This window comes from Leptonychotes weddellii, chromosome 3 (assembly GCF_054177405.1).
Source record: "Leptonychotes weddellii isolate Sample4059 chromosome 3, ASM5417740v2, whole genome shotgun sequence".
Taxonomy (NCBI): domain Eukaryota; kingdom Metazoa; phylum Chordata; class Mammalia; order Carnivora; family Phocidae; genus Leptonychotes; species Leptonychotes weddellii.
In genome coordinates, this window is record NC_138371.1 from 67,107,308 (window position 1) to 67,127,232 (window position 19,925).

A 19,925-nucleotide genomic window follows, 5' to 3' on the forward strand; every position below is an offset into this window, starting at 1 on the left:
TTTTTTCTTAACATATCTTGCATTATTTGTCTCAGAGGTACAGATCTGAGACTCAACAGTCCTGCACAATTCACAGCGCTTAACAGAGCACGTACCCTCCCCAGTGTCTATTACCCAGTCACCCCATCCCTCCCACCCCACCCAGGAACCAGTATTTTTTAAAAATCAATTTTATTGAGGTATAATTTAGATATAATAAAATGCACACATTTGAGCATATGGTTTAGTAAGTTTTGACACGCACACACCACCACTTTTCCATCGCCTCAGGATATTCACAATCAATCCCCACTTTGACCAGGGATGGACTGATCTATTTTCTATCACTGTAGACTAGATTTACTTTTCCCAGAGTTTCACAAAATGGGGGACTTATGGAAGATATTATTTTGCCTTTGACTTCTTCTACTTAGCGTGTTTTTGAGATTTATTCATGTTGCGGGTGTATTAGTAGCTTGTTCCTTTCTTACTGCCGAGTGATATCCCATTATATGGATATATTACAGCTGTTGCTGTTTTACCCATTCACCCACTGATGAGTACTCAGGTCATTTCCATGTGGCGGCTGTTAACAAAGGTGCTATGAACATCTATGTACAAGTTTTTGGATATATATATATATTTTTTTTGTGTGTGTGTGTGTGTGTGTGAGAAAATACTTAACAGTGGAATTATAGGGTCATATAATAAATATCTATTTATTTTACAAATATAATCTCCCAAGTAGTTTCCAAACTGTACTGTTTTACTTCCCCAACAGAAATGTATGATAGTTCCAGTTGGTCCCTATTTTTATAGTCACCTGGTATAATCAGTTTTTTTTTTTTTTAATTGTAGCCACTCAAGTGATTGTGTAGTGGTATTTCATTGTGGTTTTTGTTTGCATTTCCCTGATGATCAATGATGTTCAGTTATTTTTAGGTGCATATTGAACAGTTGTGTATCTCCCTTTATAAAAGTGTCATATCTTTTCACATTAAAAAAATTGAATTTAAAACTTCTTTATATATTCTGAATACAAGTCCCTTATCAGATATGTGTATTCTGACAATTTTCTCCCATTCTGGGGATTGCCGTTTTGTTTTCTTGAATGTGTCTTTTGCAGAGTAGATTAAAATTTGATGAAGTATATATTTTTATTGTTTATATGTTTCATGTCTTAAAAGAGGAAGTCTTTATCTATCTAGAGGCCATAAATATTCTCTTTTACATTTTCTTCCAGAAATTTTAACATTTCAGCATTTACATTTAGGCCTATATTCAATTTAAACTTAATTTTTGTTACTATGTGAGGTTTAGGTGAAATTTTATTTTGTATATGGATCTGAAGTTGTTCCAACATCATTTGTTGAAAAATCTATCCTTTCAATTACCTTGCCACTTTGATTGAACATAAAGTGGCCAAAAATATATGTGGGTGTATTTCTGGCCTCGTTATTCTGCTCAAGTGTTCTGTATGTCTATATTTATGTCACTATCCAACTTTCTTTATTATTGTAGCTTTATAGCAAGTAATAAAATCAGGTCGTGTGACCTCTCCAACTTTGTTCTTTTTTAAAATTGCCTTGGTTATTCTGAAGCCTTTGCATTTCCATTTAAATTTTAGAATTAGTTTGACAGTTTTTGCAAAAACATATGCTGAGATTTTTATTAGATTGAGTTGAATATATAAATTATTTGAAGAAAATGGTCATTTTAACAATATTAACCAGGAATATAGCACGTTTTCCCATATATTTATTTTTCTTCAGTTACTCTTAGCAAAGTTTCATAGTTGTCAGAGAACGGGTTTCATATGTATTTCCTGGAATGTATCTCTAAATATTACTGTTTTGGGATGCTATTGTGAATGGTATTTTTAATAGGTCAACATTAATTGTCAGTATATGAAAATAAAATTAATTTTGTATATTGACCTTATTTCCCACAAGCTTGCCAAAATGAATTATATTAGTTCTAGTAGCTCTTTTAAAAATTCTTTGTCGTTTCCTACATACACAATCATCTTATCTGTGAATCTAGGCAATTTTACATCTTCTATTCTGATCTGTATGCATTTTATTTCTTTTTCTTGCTTTTTGCACTGGCTGGAACAGCTAATATGATGATGAATAGGAGTGGTAAGAGTGAAGATCCTTGCCTTTTTCCTGGTCCTAGGAGTGAATGCACGCCCTCTTTTACCATTAAGTATGATTTTAGCTATAGGTTTTTGTAGATTCCTATTATCAATTAATGAGATTTGCTTTTATTCCTAGTTGGGAGAAGGTTTTTTATCCTATATGAATATTAAATTTTTCAAGTATTTTCATGAATGTATTGAGATTATAGCATACTTTTTCTTCTTCAGTCTATTGATATGATGGAACAGGGAAGATATGTGTTGTCTAGTCAATAATTATGTCTACAAAAAAATGCTATGTAACATTTATTGAATTAAAATTTCTTTACTTAAACTAAGAATTTTTGTCTTTTAGTGACATTGTATGGTCAACGCACATGAAATTGAACAGGATTGTATGTGTAGTCCTCTTGTGTCGGGTTGTTCTGTCCGTGAGGCAGCACTAAATGGTTATTAGCTGTATTTGGAACAGCAGCTGTTTGGGAAGGAACTTCCAGGCTGAGCCCTGACACAGTCGGTGCCAAGAACTCCGCTGTTTTTGTGTCATCAGCGAGTGTGATTGCTATCCATCCCCTGCTCTGCCTAGTGGAGATTTATTAATTTCAATTGTGGTTACATATATATGAAATATATAAAAGCACTCTGGAGAGTAAACAGTGTGACATTTCTACAGTGTTAATGCTCTGCATTACATTGGTGGGCAAGAAAGAGAAGAAAAGGGAGGGAGGTCACCTAGAAGAGATTGGAGAAAATCTGGACTGCCCTTTTTGGTTCCTCTGAAAGCCAAGTGGACCCTTGCCTCTTTGGCTCTTTCACCCATCACTCCAGACTGTGGGGCCATTTCTGGGTAGTGACTTGATGGAGGTGGAGTAACCAAGGCTTGGGGTCTTTTAGCTGACCCTCTTTTGTCCGTTAAGTCCTGTGTGTAATGATTGGGCTCTTGCTTTGTCTCTTTATGACAAAATTCCTACCTTGAATACAGCTCGGGACTTTTTCTCTCCCTTTCTCTCTTTGCTTGGACAGTTGTAACTCAGCAACTGGAGAACTGTAGGCCTTTCCCTCTTTGGCTCTTTCCCTCCTAAAAATCCTTTTAGGTGTTTGGCTCTAATTCCTAAACCTTGACTAGTGGCTTTTATACAGGTTTCCACTGAGACACACAGAAAGAAGTACATTTTATACAATTTCCCTCAACCTGCATGCACACACAACTGAAATAAGAATTTTACGAAATATTCTTACCCTTAAAATATGTGAGGTACCCTATGAATTTTCCTTAGGTAGGAATGCTGGTCAGACCCCATTAATAGGTTTAAGTTTAAGAAACCCCACTTTAGAATGTGAGCTCATGTTTTTGGGAACGATAGCTGGAGGACAATTTTGGGGCCTGTATTTAAAATATGTTCCTCCAGGGAAGATTTACATTAGCTTCTGCTAGGTATCTGGGGATGCTACCAACTGAAACCCATTCAGTGTTTTGATTAGGTTTATTTTGGCCAACGTATAATATGAATTCAGGCTCTAAGCCTGCCTGTGGTACACACTGGGGGTGAGAAAGTCTTGAAGATAAATATTTTTTTGCTATATCAAAGTCAAGGTTTAGACAGACAAATAGACGATTATACACCCTGTCTCTCTCTACAGAACACTTCCTGTTTTATTTTCAATGTAATTCCATTCATAGTTGCCTGATTTATTTGAGGGTCTCTGATCTGGCCTTTTTTTTTTTTTTTTTTTTAGATTTTATTTATTTGACAGAGAGAGACACAGCGAGAGAGGGAACACAAGCAGGGGGAGTGGGAGAGGGAGAAGCAGGCTTCCCGCGGAGCAGGGAGCCCGATGCGGGGCTCGATCCCAGGACCCTGGGATCACGACCTGAGCCGAAGGCAGACGCTTAACTACTGAGCCACCCAGGTGCCCCTGATCTGGCCTTTCCTTGTCTTAGGAACCATATTTTATCTCCTGATCTTGTGCTGCAGTCTGGTAAGCTAAGTGTGTAACCACCAGCAGCTGGCAGATGCCTCCAGGGTCAACAGCAGCCCCAGTGCTCAAGCACCTCTCTGGATTTTCACTTTATTTGTGGCTCTGAGCAATTCATTTCTTTTCCCACCAGCTTCATCATGTAATAGTAAAAAAAAAAAGTTTTTCATTTATATTTTATTCAGCATTTTTGTGTGTGCTGTACCAAGAAGGGCTTCTGTGGACATCTAAACTGTAACTTGGCAGAAATGGAAATTCCAGGATAGTTTATTTTTTTTTAAAGATTTTATTTATTTATTTGAGAGAGAGAGAATGAGAGAGAACACATGAGAGGGGATAGGGTCAGAGGGAGAAGCAGACTCCCTGCCGAGCAGGGAGCCCGATGCGGGACTCGATCCCGGGACTCCAGGATCATGACCTGAGCCGAAGGCAGTCGCTTAACCAACTGAGCCACCCAGGCGCCCCATGGGATAGTTTATTTTTGAAATACTGCTGGCATAATTATCTATCCATCTGGAAGAAAACAGGGCTGTTCCACAGTGCCACACCATATACAAAAATAAATTACAGCTCGATTAAATATCTAATTGTGAAATATAAAACAATTTAAATGTCAGAGGAAAATTTAGATAGCAAAAAGATTTCTATGACTTTATAGTATGGAAGCTGTTTTTAAATAAGACAGGAAATCCAACTGTTATAAAAGGAAAAGAGATATAATTGCGTGCAAACTAAAATAAAAATGAGTAATGAAAGATAACATAAATAAAACCAAAGATAAGTTAAATATGGGATAGAAATATTTGCAGCATGTGTGACTAGAGAAAAAGTTAACTATGAGAAGGTAAAGAACATCTTGTGTGTGCGTGCATGCATGTATGTATGTGTGCATGGCAGGAGAGTGGAAAGAGGAGAGGGGGCACTAAATGAAAAAGTGGGCAAGAGACACAAACAGAAATTTTACAGAAGAGAATATTCTTTTTTTTTTAAATTTATTCATTTTTGAAAGAGAGAGCGTGAGCACAAGTGGGGGGGGGAGGGGCAGAGAGAGAGGGAGAAGCAGACTCCCTGCTGAGCAGGAAGCCCGATGCGGGGCTCAATCCCAGGACCCTGAGATCACGACCTGAGCTGAAGGCAGACGCTTAACCGACTGAGACACCCAGGCGCCTGGAAGAGAATATTCTATGTGGTCAGAGTATTGAAAAGATGTTCAACATCACTAATAGCTGGAGGAATGCAAATTAAAACAACGATTTTTTCTTTTCCACCCATTAGATTTGCATAAGTTAAAAGAGTGATGTATAGGTCAAGATATTTTCAACTAAAAGTATCAGAAACTTAGATTATAATGTCTTAATAAGTGAGTTCACTACCTCAACATGATCAGAAATCTGGGAGTAGATTGGTTCTATGATTTATTAACAAAGAGACTCAACAATGTCACCAGCCTATTTCCAGATTTCTTGTTATGTGAATCGATAAACACCCTTATTATTAAGACATTATTATATAACTTTCTGATAATTTTATCTGACACTCTTTTCCTCATGTGTGTCTGCTTTTTCTAATATGGAAAATGTTGGGTTTTATTATCTCAAGGTTGAAGGATGACAAAGGTTAAGAAACATGATTTGCTCAGATTGGATCATCTAATAGAAGCCACCATGTTGAGCAGAGATATCAAAGGTCTCTTTGCTTATTGCAAGTTTAAACAAGATATAAAAAAAAAAACAAAAACTTTCTAACCCGAGGGAGGAGGTTTGGGCTTCTCATTAAGCAGAGCAGGAAAAATGAAAGACAAACAAAAAACCTATTCCTGAGAAGATATGCACATAGCCTGGACATCACATGGATTTTAGGCCTGTGTTCCCATTGCCTGAGTGGTACAGGGACTCTCCGGAGAACAAACTTTCTTTAAGGTAGTCCCAGACTTTTAGTGCCCCTGCCTCTCTAGAGGAAGGGACTTTAATGTTAGGTCTCAAGCAGATAAAACAGACACTTGTTCAAGGACGTAAGCAGTATATAATGAAGAATAAGCTCCCCAAGCACACAGGGATGCAAGGCAGCATGCATGAGCCAGCAGAAAAGAGCACGCAGCAGAAAGACCACAAAGGTTTCATATATCGCAATTATCAGAAAATAATTACAGACCAATATTCTAAGTTTAAAAAATAAGGCAAATTTGGAAATATTTTTAGAGAAGAGAAGATTATAAAAAAGTGACCTACCAGATTTGAACAATAACAGAATAAAACTGTTTAAAATTAAAAATACAATAACAAAAATTGAAAACTTAGTGGATAGATTTAACACCAATCAGTATAAGGAGAGAATTAGGCATCTGAAATATAGTTAAGAAGTTATTTTGTATGGAGTAAGACAGAGAATACATAATGGAAAATATGGAAGCGAGGATGACAAATAGAGGAACACATAAAAAGGTTTAACGTGTTTTACGTAGTGGTCCATTGGAGAGGAGAGAAAGATTTGGGCAAAAGCAGTCTCTGCAGAAGTAACAGCTCAGAATTTTCTAGAGTTGATGAACACCAATCTATAAATTCAAGAAATTCAATCAATATCAAGAGGAGAAATAAAAAGGGAGACAAACCTTGATAAAACATCGTAAAACTGCAGAACACCAAAAACAAAGCAAAATCCTAAAAGTTGACAGACAAAAAGGTAGATGGAATTCAAAGGAGTTACAGAACTGACATTATCTTTTCAATAGCAAAAAGGAAAAAGAGAAAAGGTGGAACTACATCTTCAATATTCTAAAGGGAATTAACTGGTAACCCAGAATTCTACCCAGCAAAAATATCTTTTAAAGAATGAGGTTAAGTAAAAGACATTTTCAAAATAAAAAACACAAATAGGTGAGTTTCACATTATCAAAATCTTTGATAAAGGAAATTCTAAAGATGTACTTCAGGCAGAAAGAAACTATACCAAAGTTCTGGCATGCAAGGAGGAATGAAAAGCAAAAAAAGTGATAAATATGTGACTAATTCTAAAGAATATTAATCTACAACAGCAGCAATGTCTTGTGGGGTTTAAAAAAAAGATAAAATGGTCATTCAATATAAAAGCAGCGTACCATACATGTCAAGAGAGGGGTAAATGGAATTAATATTTTCTAGGGGCCTTGTTTTGTCTAAGCAGAGGGTAAAAATATTGTTACTCCTTATGCTTTGAAGTGTCCCTGTTGTCATTTCTAAATTACTTCTAATAGAGTGTGACTATGTTCCTTCTAATCCACAATAAGAAAAATAGAGCAATAAAAACTATCCAAAAGAAGTAAAAAAAAAAAAAAGAGAGAGAGAGAAGGAGAAAGAAGCACACAATAGATGTGACAAAAAGAAAGCATCCAAATATCAGTAATAATTAAACAAAAATAATTTAATGTAAATAGACTAAACAAAGATTACCAGATTGGAGAAAACAAATCCAATTAAATGTTGTTTTGAAAATGTCTTAAAAATGAAAGTTTACGGAAATGTTGAAGTTATTTTGATGGAAAAGATATACCATACATATTTTAAAACAAAAAAAATGTTAGTTTATGTTAAGAGCAGACAAAATTAACTTTAAGGCAAAAAAAATTCCTAGAGTTAAGATGGGTCACTTTATAATGATTAAAGTTTCAATTTACCAGGGATTCTTTTTTTTTTTTAAAGATTTTATTTATTTATTTGACAGAGAGAGACACAGCGAGAGAGGGAACACAAGCAGTGGGAGTGGGAGAGGGAGAAGCAGGCTTCCCGCCGAGCAGGGAGCCCGATGCGGGGCTCGATCCCAGGACCCTGGGACCATGACCTGAGCCGAAGGCAGACGCTTAACGACTGAGCCATCCAGGCGCCCCTCTTTTTTTTTTTTTAAAGACTTTATTTATTTATTTGAGAGAGAGAGTGAGAGAGAGCATGAGAGGAGAGAGGGTCAGAGGGAGAAGCAGGCTCCCCGCTGAGCAGGGAGCCTGATGTGGGACTCGATCCAGGGACTCCAGGATCATGACCTGAGCCGAAGGCAGTCGCTTAACCAACTGAGCCACCCAGGCTCCCTACTAGGGATTCTTAATAAATTTAAATTTCTATGTATTTAAGAATGGGACTCAAAAATAAAATATTTTGAGATCTATAAGGAGAAATACAGAAGTCACAATCTCTGAGGGAGATTTTAATTTGCCACAGTCTTGGTAATTGATAGAACAAGTAGATAAATAATTAGTGAGACTATATAAGGTTGAAACAAGATGGTTTACAAACAACCTAATTTTTAGAAAACTGTAACTTACCAAATCTGAATAGTCTTATGACAATAGAGAATCTGAATCAGTAGTTTGAAAAAGGTAGTAAAAAATATTTCTAGAAAGAAAATTTCAAAGCCCATGAGGCTCTATCAGAAAAGTTTGATAAGCTTCCAGGAACAGATAAATCTCACACAAACTCCTCCAAAGTGTAAACAAAGAAGAAACACTCCTTCACTCATTTTATGCATACTCTTGATATCAAAAACCCAATGAAGACAATATGAGAAAAGGGAATTACAAGCCACTCTCACTTATGAACATGTATGCAAATATGCCAACTTGAACCTGGAACCATATACAAAAAGGGATTCTGGGAACCACAGTATAAGGGTAAGGAAATCATTATTCCTCAAATCAGGGTAAGCATTACCCTTGGTGAAGGAATAAGGTTGTGATCATGTGGCGATATCTCAGAGTGGGGAAAAAGGGGGAAGAGAGATGAGGGGCTGGTGAGGCATGGGAGTTTATAATTCTTTTTATACTTAACCTATATAATGTATGTACATTTCTGTATATTCACTATATTTCACAACAAAAGAACAACACATCAAGTTTCAAAGTAATGTTTGAGTTGAGGTTACACATTCTATGAACATCTGAGTTGGTATTGGAGTGCTGAACAGCTGAGGACATTATGTAACTCTTTCCTTATCAATTCTTGTACTGTACTGTCTGACTTGTTTCTTTGCACATACATTCTTTTTCTAATGAAAAAAATCTAATAGATTAAAGTTTACTATGCCTGTAAATAAGTGTTTCAAAGACATATTGTTTCCTCCAATACCCACTTAGTAGCAGGACCTAGACTTTTTGCTGATAATGTAGTTGTCCACCTAACAGACAATATTTTCAGCTACTCTTACAGATAAGTGTGGCCGTATGACTAGGTTCTGGCAAATGAGATGAATGGCAGTATTTTGGAGAACTTCTGAGAAGATCCGTTAAAACAGAACTGGCACATTCTTATGCCACCTTCCATCCTGCTGCCTGGATATAAAGGTTGGAGTTTAGTGGCTGTCTTGGACCATGAGGATGCACCCTGGGGTGGCGACGTGGGAGCTGACAGAAGCCTGACTGAAAACTTCATGGAGTCACCCTGCTAACATTGGACTACCAGTCTTCAAGTTTCTTTTCCATGATTGAGAAAAGGAAACTTCTGTCCAGTTTCCTCTGTTATTTGTAGCTAAACCCAATTCTATGAACATAAAAACAACAAAACAAATCACCCAGAGTTCTCTCTGCTTATGGGTTATATCCAGTCCACAAACAAGTTTTGTTTGACCTATGATTTCTGGAAAAGGAAAGAAATGTGAATTTCTTTACATTGCTAAAAATTAAGTCTTAATATAAACTTCTAGATATCTGGTTTGTCTTGAAAAATCAGGTATGGCATCCTTGAGTTCTTCCTCATTTATCTGTTGGTGGAAACTGAGAAGTAACTCACTCTTCCTTAGTGAACATGGGCATTCCCTGTTGATTCATTTGATCAGTATGTAGCAAATTTTCTTTCCTTTTTTTTTTAAGATTTTATTTATTTATTTGACAGAGAGAGAGAGGGAGAGAGCGAGCAAGCAGAAGCAGGGGAAACACCAGGCAGGGGAGCAGCAGGCTCCCCACTGAGCAAGGAGTCGGATGTGGGGCTCGATCCCAGGACCCTAGGATCATGACCTGAGCTGAAGGCAGTCGCCCAACTGACTGAGCTACCCAGGCGCCCCTGTAGCAGGTTTTTAAAAATACATATTTTATTTATTTGAGAGAGAGAGAGAGAGAGTACAAGCAGGGGGAGGGGCAGAAGGAGGAGCCGAGGGAGAGGGACAAGCAGACTCCCTGCTGAGCATGGAGCCCAACTTGGGGCTCCACCTAGGGCTGGATGTGGGGCTGGATGTGGGGCTGGATCCCAGGACCCTGAGATCGTGACCTGAGCCGAAAGCAGGAGTGGGCTGCTTAATTGCGCCACCTGGGCATCGCAGTATGTAGCAAGCTTATACCCACTGGCCTAGAGTTCCTGCTATCAATAGTTTAGTATATTTCTACTTCAGCATAGTTAAGTTATTCTGTTTAATACAATTTTATACCTCACTTTTCTCCCTGATTATTAAACGAATGTCTTTTCTTTTGTGAAGGAATCACATTTTGTGGCTTGATTCTCTCATGGCTGGAATGCATTTCTGTTTGTAACAAATGATTTCTTGTGACTCTAGGTGATATCAGAGACATGCTCAGAGAAATAGCTCTGATGTCAGATACCATCAAGAACACTCTAAAACTTTCCATGAAAAGTCTTACGGAATAAGGTCAGGAAATCGGGGCAAGAGAAACTGGTCTTTTTTAAAGATTTTATTTATTTGTCAGAGAGAGAGAGGCAGGCAGAGGGAAAGGCAGGCTCCCCGCTGAGCAGGGAGCCCGATGTGGGGCGTGATCCCAGGACCCCGAGATCATGACCTGAGCCTAAGGCAGACGCTTAATTGACTGAGCCACCCAGGCATCCCTACTGGGTTAATTTTGATAGGAATTGCTATTTAGTTCAGGCTCTCACTAATTCCCACCTTTTATATGGAAATCGGCTATTCAACAAAAACATCCAAGTTCCAGGTATCTTTGTTCCCATTTTGCTACCAAAACATACAGTGCTTGAAAGGGTAAATGTACTAATAATTTTCTTTCAGATTTCATACCCTATTTTAATAATGCTATTATATTTTTTGTTTTCCAAATAATTGGTTTCAAGTATCTTTGTTCCCATTTTGCTACCAAAACATACAGTGCTTGAAAGGGTAAATGTACTAATAATTTTCTTTCAGATTTCATACCCTATTTTAATAATGCTATTATATTTTTTGTTTTCCAAATAATTGGTTTCAGTAAAGAAAAGTCACGCACAACATGAAAATATTGGGTGCTTTATTAACCTCAGTATAATTTCCACCTTCCTGTTCTGTTCTCAGTTGTGTAAAGAGGAAAAAAGGAAATTGATTATTTATATCAGTCAGGGTAGGTAAACAATGCATATTGATTAGGTACATGTCTAAATTAGACTTTCATTTAAACCAAACTGAAGGATTACATCTGAAGGAAGATAAACTGCCAAAACATTACAATTAGATTTATCAAAATTAATGATTTCAAAGGATGCTATAATTATAAAAATTGCCGACTCTGATCGTACTATTCTTTTGGGACTTTAAACGTCTTGTGATCTACAGTCCTTTAAAAAATTCATTGTTGTTTTCGAACTTCCTTATAGTTTTCTATTTTAAACCAGTTCATTGCTCTAGTCAGTATTAAGGTGATATCTACCTGCTGAGAAACACTCACGGGACCCCTTGTGGAATTGTTCTGCCATCACATGAACAAATCCATTTATAGCTCATCCTGTGAGGATTCAGTGCACACCTGACAGGTGTGTCAGACAGGGTTTTTTTTTTTTTTTTCCCCTCTGTAAACTGCAAGGTGCTGTGATTTTTATATTTGGGAAAGTGCTATGAGATACAAGCATACAAAGAAGTCAAACGTGTGCTTTTAAAGTCTAATATAGGAAGCATTTCCTATCTAGGAAGCATTTCCTATCTTGGGAAACAAGTACACTGATTTCAATTATGAAATTTTGTTCATAGGGATGTAATGGGAAATCGGAAGTAAAATTTATAACCGATTCTAAATTGAGGATTTCACATGATGTGAGCCTCTACTCTCAGTTATGTAAATACTATTACCTGTTTGCTGAAATACTTTTTGGGTATTTATCACGTATGGGACACTGGGCTGGGTCAAAATAGGATTATTTCACATCAGTCTTTTTTCCAAGTGAACAAGCTGCTTTGTGTGAGTGTGTTTGCTGTGGGAGAATTTATAGTAGCATGAACTTCAGGACAGAGAAGGCTAACTTCTCCCTTTTGGTCAATGTTTTTAAATGTCTCCCCCGAACAAGTCTTTGCTATGAGCTGGGGAAACAGTGCTAGGAGATACGGGTGCTACTTCCAAGGATCTTTCATGTTTTCCATGTAAAAGGTTGGCTTAAGGGAAAAAAAAACACCCTGAAATATTCCTTGAGTAGTTAGCTATCTAATTTTTTTTACAAATGTGTATCATTTGAGAATATGTTTTGATGACAGATAATAAACTGATCTCGGTGCATGCACTGAAGTTAAGAACAACTATGGGGCTGATTTAAATTCTCCTTCCTACATTTTATTAATCTTATCTCGGCTGAAGTCAAAATTCTACAGACCCCGTGCCAAAGATGATACTCTTCAATCTCACAATCCTAATTCCTTAACATATAAAAGCATTATTATTCTTAAATTCAGACAAAAGTAGACAAGAGAAGATTTGAAGATACCCAGTGTTCCTCACATACTCCCTGAAGCCCAGCAACACAAGGAGAACTGCCAGGAAATTCTTTTCTGTGTTGTGCAACCTGCGTTCTATAAAGTCATGAAATCATTCCAGGAGAAGACGGTGGATGGAAACAGCCATACGCAGACTGAACACTGAACAGTGGAATGGCCCCATCAGTAGCTCATCTGATTCAGTTAAAAGGCAGAAATGCTTCTCATGTTATTTCTGTCACCTTCATTGCTCCGTTGAATCTCTAGATAAGACGATATTCTGCCCTTGTTTAGTACTTGAGGTTCATGTTGATAAGAAATAATCATGTGATTATTCTTGCTCCGTGGAGAAGGATGACCGTTTGCTGTTCCCAAAGTAGAGTATGTTGGAGGGATCTAACCGAATTCACTTCTCCCTGGATTATTCCTGATGACATTTATAAGGGTCACTGTGAAGAAGCAGGAAGCTAGGACAGGCTCCAGGGGGGTCGCCTGCAGTTTGTGAGTGTGGAATTACATAGGAGCGTTAGACAAATAAAACCGGTATCTTTGACTTAGCAACTGAGACCTGTTCACTTCCCACGTGTAAGTGCAGTTCCATATGGTTTTATATTGTACTGATTGATCATGAATGGAATTCTTCATCATGATCTTTCTCTTATCTCCCACTTGCCTTGCTCTTATGTAAAGTTGTCTTCATATTTTTACTTTGAAAATTGCTTTGGAATTGTTCCCTAGATGGATCACGTATTCCTTAGTAGAATTTAAATTCCATAAGGATGTGAACTGTGCCCCACTTTCTGGCATCTGTCCTAGAGGGTTGTTCTCAGTGCAGCATTATACAAAGCAATACATTTGGATCCAGTCTTTTAGCAGAGCAGTAAGAAACCAATTACAAAATGTATTTTCATTACCATCAAGCACATGTTTGAAATGATAGTATCCACATTCAAGGATGATTTGAAATGGCAGGTTAAAGGAGGTTCATCATGAAGATTTGGGAGACTTCTCAGTGCTTAGCATGTCATTCCAGTTTTGGCAAAAGACATTATTCCTGTTGAGCTAATTAACAAGGTAGCTTTGAATGACTTAGAGGCAATGTATTCCTTTGTTTCAACTGCAGATATTACTTCCACGATGTCCCCCAGAAACCTGTGAACTAAACGAAACAAAGACCTTTTCATTGATGCACAGGCCTGTGTCATAGAGGGTTTATAGGGTAGGTGGATGGACCACAGCGTTCAGTTGACCCTGGTGGCATTTCTTCCATGTGCCAGGACAGAAGCAGACCCATCAGAAAGCATCTCAAGCAGCATTATCTGTTTTGGTTGGCTTACTACCTGAGAACATGCTCCAGACTGGAAAAATAAATGCTTCCCCTTGTCAGCGGACAGGGGTGGGGAGGCAGTTGAAGACTTGATATTTATACATTCGTGAATAGAATCTTGCAAGATGGTATCTTTTCACTTGGGGCAAAACTTTTAATAAAAGGGGTAAAAGTGGTTTTAATATTAAATTAGTCTGTGGTTTCTTTAGGGGTGTTTTGGATCCTCTTCAATTTCTATAGGCTATTTGCTGTAGCAGCTTCTGGGAAGGAAGCACTACTGTAAAGTTTTACAAAAATTCATTTTGGATGGAGACCTCTGTTCTCTTTGTCTGAATTTGTTTTTCAACAGCTCACTCTCTTCTCAAAGAGTTTCTTTTTCTTTTTTTTTAGAGAGAGAGGGGGAGAAGGGGCAGAGGAAAGGGGAGAGAGAGAATCTTAAGTAGGCTCCATGCCCAGCACAGAGCCCAACATGGGGCTCAATCTCACAATCTCACAATTCTCACAATCTCACAGCACAGTCATGAGCTGAGCTGAAATCAAGAATTGGATGTTTGACTGAGCCACCCACATGTCCCTTCTCAAAGAGTTTCTGTTCCTCACTCCCTTGTAATGTCTTGGTTTCTAGTCAGTTGAAGGTCGTTCAAATATAATGAAGAAATGTGTCTTTACATGGAATGTAGACATTTTCAAGATTTCCGTGCCAATGGTCAGTATGGGCTATTTGAAGCAATTGGTCTAGTCCATAGCTCCACTTAGTTCTCAGTCATCTCCTAATAGCATATACTAAGGAGATATAAATTAATTAATTTAAAGGTCATATAAATCTCATAAGCATCAGTAATTACAAAAGTGACTTTTAATAAGGAAAGAGAAGAGGTCAGCAGGAGAGGAAACATGGGGATCATACCCATATTATCTTTTTCATCTTGAGGACTGCTTCCCTAAAGCTGGAAGTGGGGAGTGGCAAACAGGCACTGTCCTGGAGGAGTTGAGGCATCGAAACTAGTTCTGAAATTTATTTGAGTAGTGGCAATGGCCATTGGCTTTCACCATCAATAGTTCCATTCACATCTCTAGGGGAAGTTGCAAAGTTCACACACAAAAAAAATGTTTTAAAAAAATTTTTCCTCCTTCCTCCCTCCCTCTCTCCCTCCCTTCCTTTCTTCCTTCCTCCCTTCTTCCTTTTCGGTTGTTGTTGTTTTGTCTTATCTTACTTTCTTACATCCGTCTGCCTTTCACATGACTCTCTCCAGCTGTCCAGAATCTTCCACCCCATTTGGGTCAATGTGCCCTTCTCCCTGCCTTGTTAATACTTCCTTTCCCTATGTTATCTTGGTTCAGTGTATTATAGAGCTTATACAGGGGAGATATTTGTGACTTAGGCTCTCACCCATCTGGGCTGGTGCTTTTCTCCGCCCCCCTCCCCACCATTCTAGTCTATGTAATTTGCTCGGGAATGAAATAACATGAATGGACAATGCAGTGTTCCCCAGACCTCACTTTTGGGATTAACATATTCCCCCCATGGAGCCGCTTGTAATATGGAGCATGCATTTCATTTGGCACAGGCAATCTCAGATTGGAAATTATGGAATAATAAGAGTTCTCCTATGATCGAGAATGTAAAACCTGCTAGAAAAAATAAAGTGCTCATCAAAGGTAACTTATTAAAATGTATTCTTAACTGCACTACTGTCTCTTTTGCCATGACTCATTGGGTGTAGACTACAGTTTTTCTTCATTTATCTCCTGTAGAGATTACAATCAACATTTGGTTTAGAAGATAGTTTTACAAATGTTTGCTTTAAAAATTGCTCAGTGTTTAAGGAGCTCTTTCTGGATGTTGTTGCTAGCCTTTTTCTAGCTGAGTAATCTTTTTTTATTACTAACTCCTATCAGTAAATTTGTTCACAAAATAGAAACATTGCCCATCTGTAATAAACATCTCTGAAAGCAGTAACCTTCACTAGAACAGTACACTTTTATAAAGAGTATTCTATTTTCAGGGTTGCTGACCTTTCGCCTCTTCATTGGTTGCCATAGTGATGAGCTGAACTCTGCTTAATAGAGCTTTACTAAAATGAAGACAATCAATAAGCTTTTAACTCTGTTTATATGGATAGCTCCTGATAACATATATTGAAATAAGATATAGCCATATAAATGTATCTAATAGTGGAATTTTATTTTTTAAATTTTATTTTGATTTTAAAATCATATTTAAGCAGATGTTTATGTAGGTTGCAAGAGATTAAGTGCTTTCTGTGGCTTTCATAGAATTCCTAGAATACCATCGTGAGGACCGAAAGATACAGATACAACTTGAAATGTAGATTTGAAAGATCGCTGTGTAATGGATAATAAAACCCTTCTATAACAGCAAATGGTAGAAGTTGCAAGTACCACGGTTAATGATTTCTAAAGCAAAGTCAAGTCAAAGAACTCTTTTAGCACCTTGTCATGAGAACATTCAAGGCCAAGTTCTCATACAACTTTGGATGACGTCAGAGGAATCCTGAAACACTCTGGAGAAGGAAAGTTGGTGATCTGGCAGAATTCCCTGGCAAAGTAGAAGAGCATGGATTATGTTTGTTTCCAGAGTTCACTTGACAGTTTTAACTCTTAGTTATCGATCCTAAAAAAACCTATTTTTAGGATTATAATGATACTCATATGAGCACATTTTTTGAGGAATTCCATTCCTTTTCCTTGAGAATTAAATATCTGTTTTGCATTTATATTTACATATTCCGGTTGACATATTGTAAGTAAAATGTAAATGCATTTAATATAAGAAGCTCTACAGGATTGTCATTGCAAAGACGGAAGTCTGAGGAATGGCTTAATTCACAAAGTCCATTATCACTGTCATTTGTTTAGATTCTAAGGGGCAGGTGCTGTGCCTTTACTTTCCATGCGTGTCTGCAGCCCTCTCTCTGGGTATGCCTCGTCAGCTCCGGGAGGGTGAGTTTGCTCAAGGCATTATAGCCACGAATGGAGAAAGTGTCTGCTCACTTTGGCTTCTCTTTCTCCAAAGCCTGCATTCTACTTCTCCCTGGTGTCTGAGAAGCTAAGACTCCAGAATTCTCTTCCTATCAAATACTTCCTAGGGTTTATTAAAACAAAAATCACCATCCCTAATGATAGGACGTGGAGATAAAATTAAGATGATCCCAAGACTGTCTTTAGTGAATGAAGAGAAAATGAACTATGTGCTCATTTCAAGTGTCAAAATAATTTCTTTGAAAAATGCAGAAAATATCTGTCATAATAGATTTTTCATGGTTCACTATTTTCCCTAAATTAAAAAGATTTCTTAAGTGCAAGAAGAGCTTTGGAAAAATTGGCTATCTGCGTTTTCATATTAGAGTCACAAATTATAACCTTATGTTACTTGGTTTCAATTATCATGTTTTTCTAAAACTAAACATCTTATCCCTTACTTACTAAGAATAAAACTAGTAGAACTTTTAGTGGTTCTGCCATTCAAGGGCTATCTATTAATTATCTCCAGTTGAAAATACTAGGGATATAGTTGAGAACAAAGCAGGCAAAAATCTTTCTCTCACGAAACCTACGTTCTTTGGAGGGACTCAGATAATAGATAAATAAAAACACGAATATACCGCGTGCCAGGCGGTGATACAACCCAGGAATTAAAACAAAACAGTAAATAAAATAAAATAAAATAAAATAAAATAAAATAAAATAAAATAAAAATAAAACAAAACAGTAAAGAGGTGTAGAGAATGAACGAGGACTGAGAAGAAAGTGCTACTCTTTCCGATAAGGTTCAGCCAAGACCATCCTGTCCCCTCCTGCCTTGATATCAGACCACATGGGTCTCTTCGCTTTTACTCCTGGGCCCCTCTGCAGCCCGGTGGAGTGAAAGTGAGATCACATTGTTAGTTTGCCTGCTCCAAGTCCTGAGACAGCGTCTACTTGGAATAGAATACACAGTCCTTGACCCAGCCTACAGACCCCACATGCTCTTTCCCTTGGTTGCCTCCTACTGTCCTCTGCCTTTCTCCTCGCTTACTACGCCCTAGGCAAGGGTTGTTCCTGAGCAGCCCAAGTGAGCCTCATCTTGGGGCTGTACACTTGCTTTCGCGTTGCCCAGAGCGCACCTCTTTGGGATCTTCCTGGTGTTGTTCCCTGCCTCCTCTCAGAGCAGCCTTTGGGAGCAGTCTTTCTAAAGGGGCATCCCGGCATCACGCGCTTTCTCCTCTGCTTCATCATCGCGCTTAGGGCCTCTTGCTTGGGTATCGCATAACCATCTGTTTAGTGGGCGTATGAGAACATAAGCACTAGGAGAGCAAGGATTTGGCTCTCACCACCACTGGTGTATCTCAGCACCTGGAATAGTGACAACATATTGCAGGAGCTCAGTAATTATTTGTGGCGTGAATGAATGAATGTGCTCTAAGGATGGACTGCTGAAAAATGGGGAGAAGATAGTAGAAAAATGTCAAATGCCTTGGAGGACTTAAAAAGGATCCCATGCACTGGTGCTTTCCATGATCCTCATTCTGGCTCCCATGGTTACCTGGCATAATTATTCCAGGTGCATCCTGATCTCGACTCCCTTTCCCCATCTTTGCTTATCCCCCAGAGAATCTTTACCAACTCATGTAAGTGCATAGTGTGTGGCTCCTCATCAAAGATGTGAGATTTTGGTGATCACATTTCCAATTTCCAGAGTATCTTAAATGGGTTGATTTATGGTCATGTTCTTTCTTTTTTAACTGAAGCATCTCCAAATGCCCCCAAACTCGGACCCATGGAGCTGACCGTTGTCATTACTGTGCCAGTTTGCCTCCTGTCCATGGCAGCGGTGCTGACAATCTGGGCATGCCAAGGTCGACTGTGCACAAACAGGAAGAAAAAGAGACAGAATGTGGAGGAGCCCCTCTCTGAGTGCAATCTGGTAAATGCTGGAAAAACTCTAAAAGATCTGATTTACGATGTGACTGCCTCTGGATCTGGCTCTGGTATGTGCCTGTTGTCCATTCCGCAGTAAGAAAACTCTTATTTAAAAATAAATAAAAATAAAATCCAACAAAAAGGGCCCAAATATTATGAGTTGTATCATTTAGAATGCTTGATGTGGTATGTGGTAAGTTCTGGTATAGAAACTTGTTTTTGGATTTGATGAAGAGAACCGACTATCATGGCTGAATGAATTAAGTCTTCTCAGTTGCCTTTTCTGCCTTTAGGTATTCAGATTCTCATTTTTACATTCCTTCAGAATTTATTTCTGAAGTGAGAAAGAGTTTCTCTTCTCTCCCTTCCCCCCCCTCCCCATTATGGTTAGTAATAATCATTGTTGCTCTCTTAGTAATGCTTCATGGGCACAAAAGTTACTGTATTTAAGGAGCTGAGTTCTGGGGGAGAGATGTTAGTTATGCAAAGTGGTATTCTTAGAGTGTCTTTGCTTGTGGTAATGGAAGTCTTCAGAATCCGAAGCACCCCCTGCGATGTGTGTGTGTGAAGTCAACAGGGAGCTGACCTGAAATTAAAACCAAGAATGTATTCTTTTTTTTTAATTTTATTTTATTATGTTATGTTAATCACCATACATTACACCGTTAGTTTTTGATGTAGTGTTCCATGATTCATTGTTTGCGTATAACACCCAGTGCTCCATTCAATACGTGCCCTCTTTAATACCCATCACCAGGCTAACCCATCCCCCCCAACCCCCCTCCCCTCCAGAACCCTCAGTTTGTTTCTCAGAGTCCATAGTCTCTCATGGTTCGTCTCTCCCTCCAACTCCCCCCCTTCATTTTCCCCTTCCTACTATCTTCTTTTTTTTTTTTTTTTAACATATAACGTATTATTTGTTTCAGAGGTACAGGTCTGTGATTCAAC

The 19,925-nt window shown here is 38.1% G+C and overlaps 1 protein-coding gene across 1 annotated transcript in view; it reads left to right on the forward strand.

Moving 5' to 3' along the window:
- The first annotated feature begins 18,301 nt into the window (after positions 1-18,301).
- The window catches only part of ACVR1C (activin A receptor type 1C), a 27,491-nt gene continuing 25,867 nt past the window's right edge, over positions 18,302-19,925 (forward strand). The window contains exon 1 of the mRNA XM_081814384.1: positions 18,302-19,045. Within this exon, the coding sequence (XP_081670510.1) occupies positions 18,835-19,045 (211 nt within the window). The 5' untranslated portion in view covers positions 18,302-18,834. The remainder of the gene's footprint in view (positions 19,046-19,925) is intronic.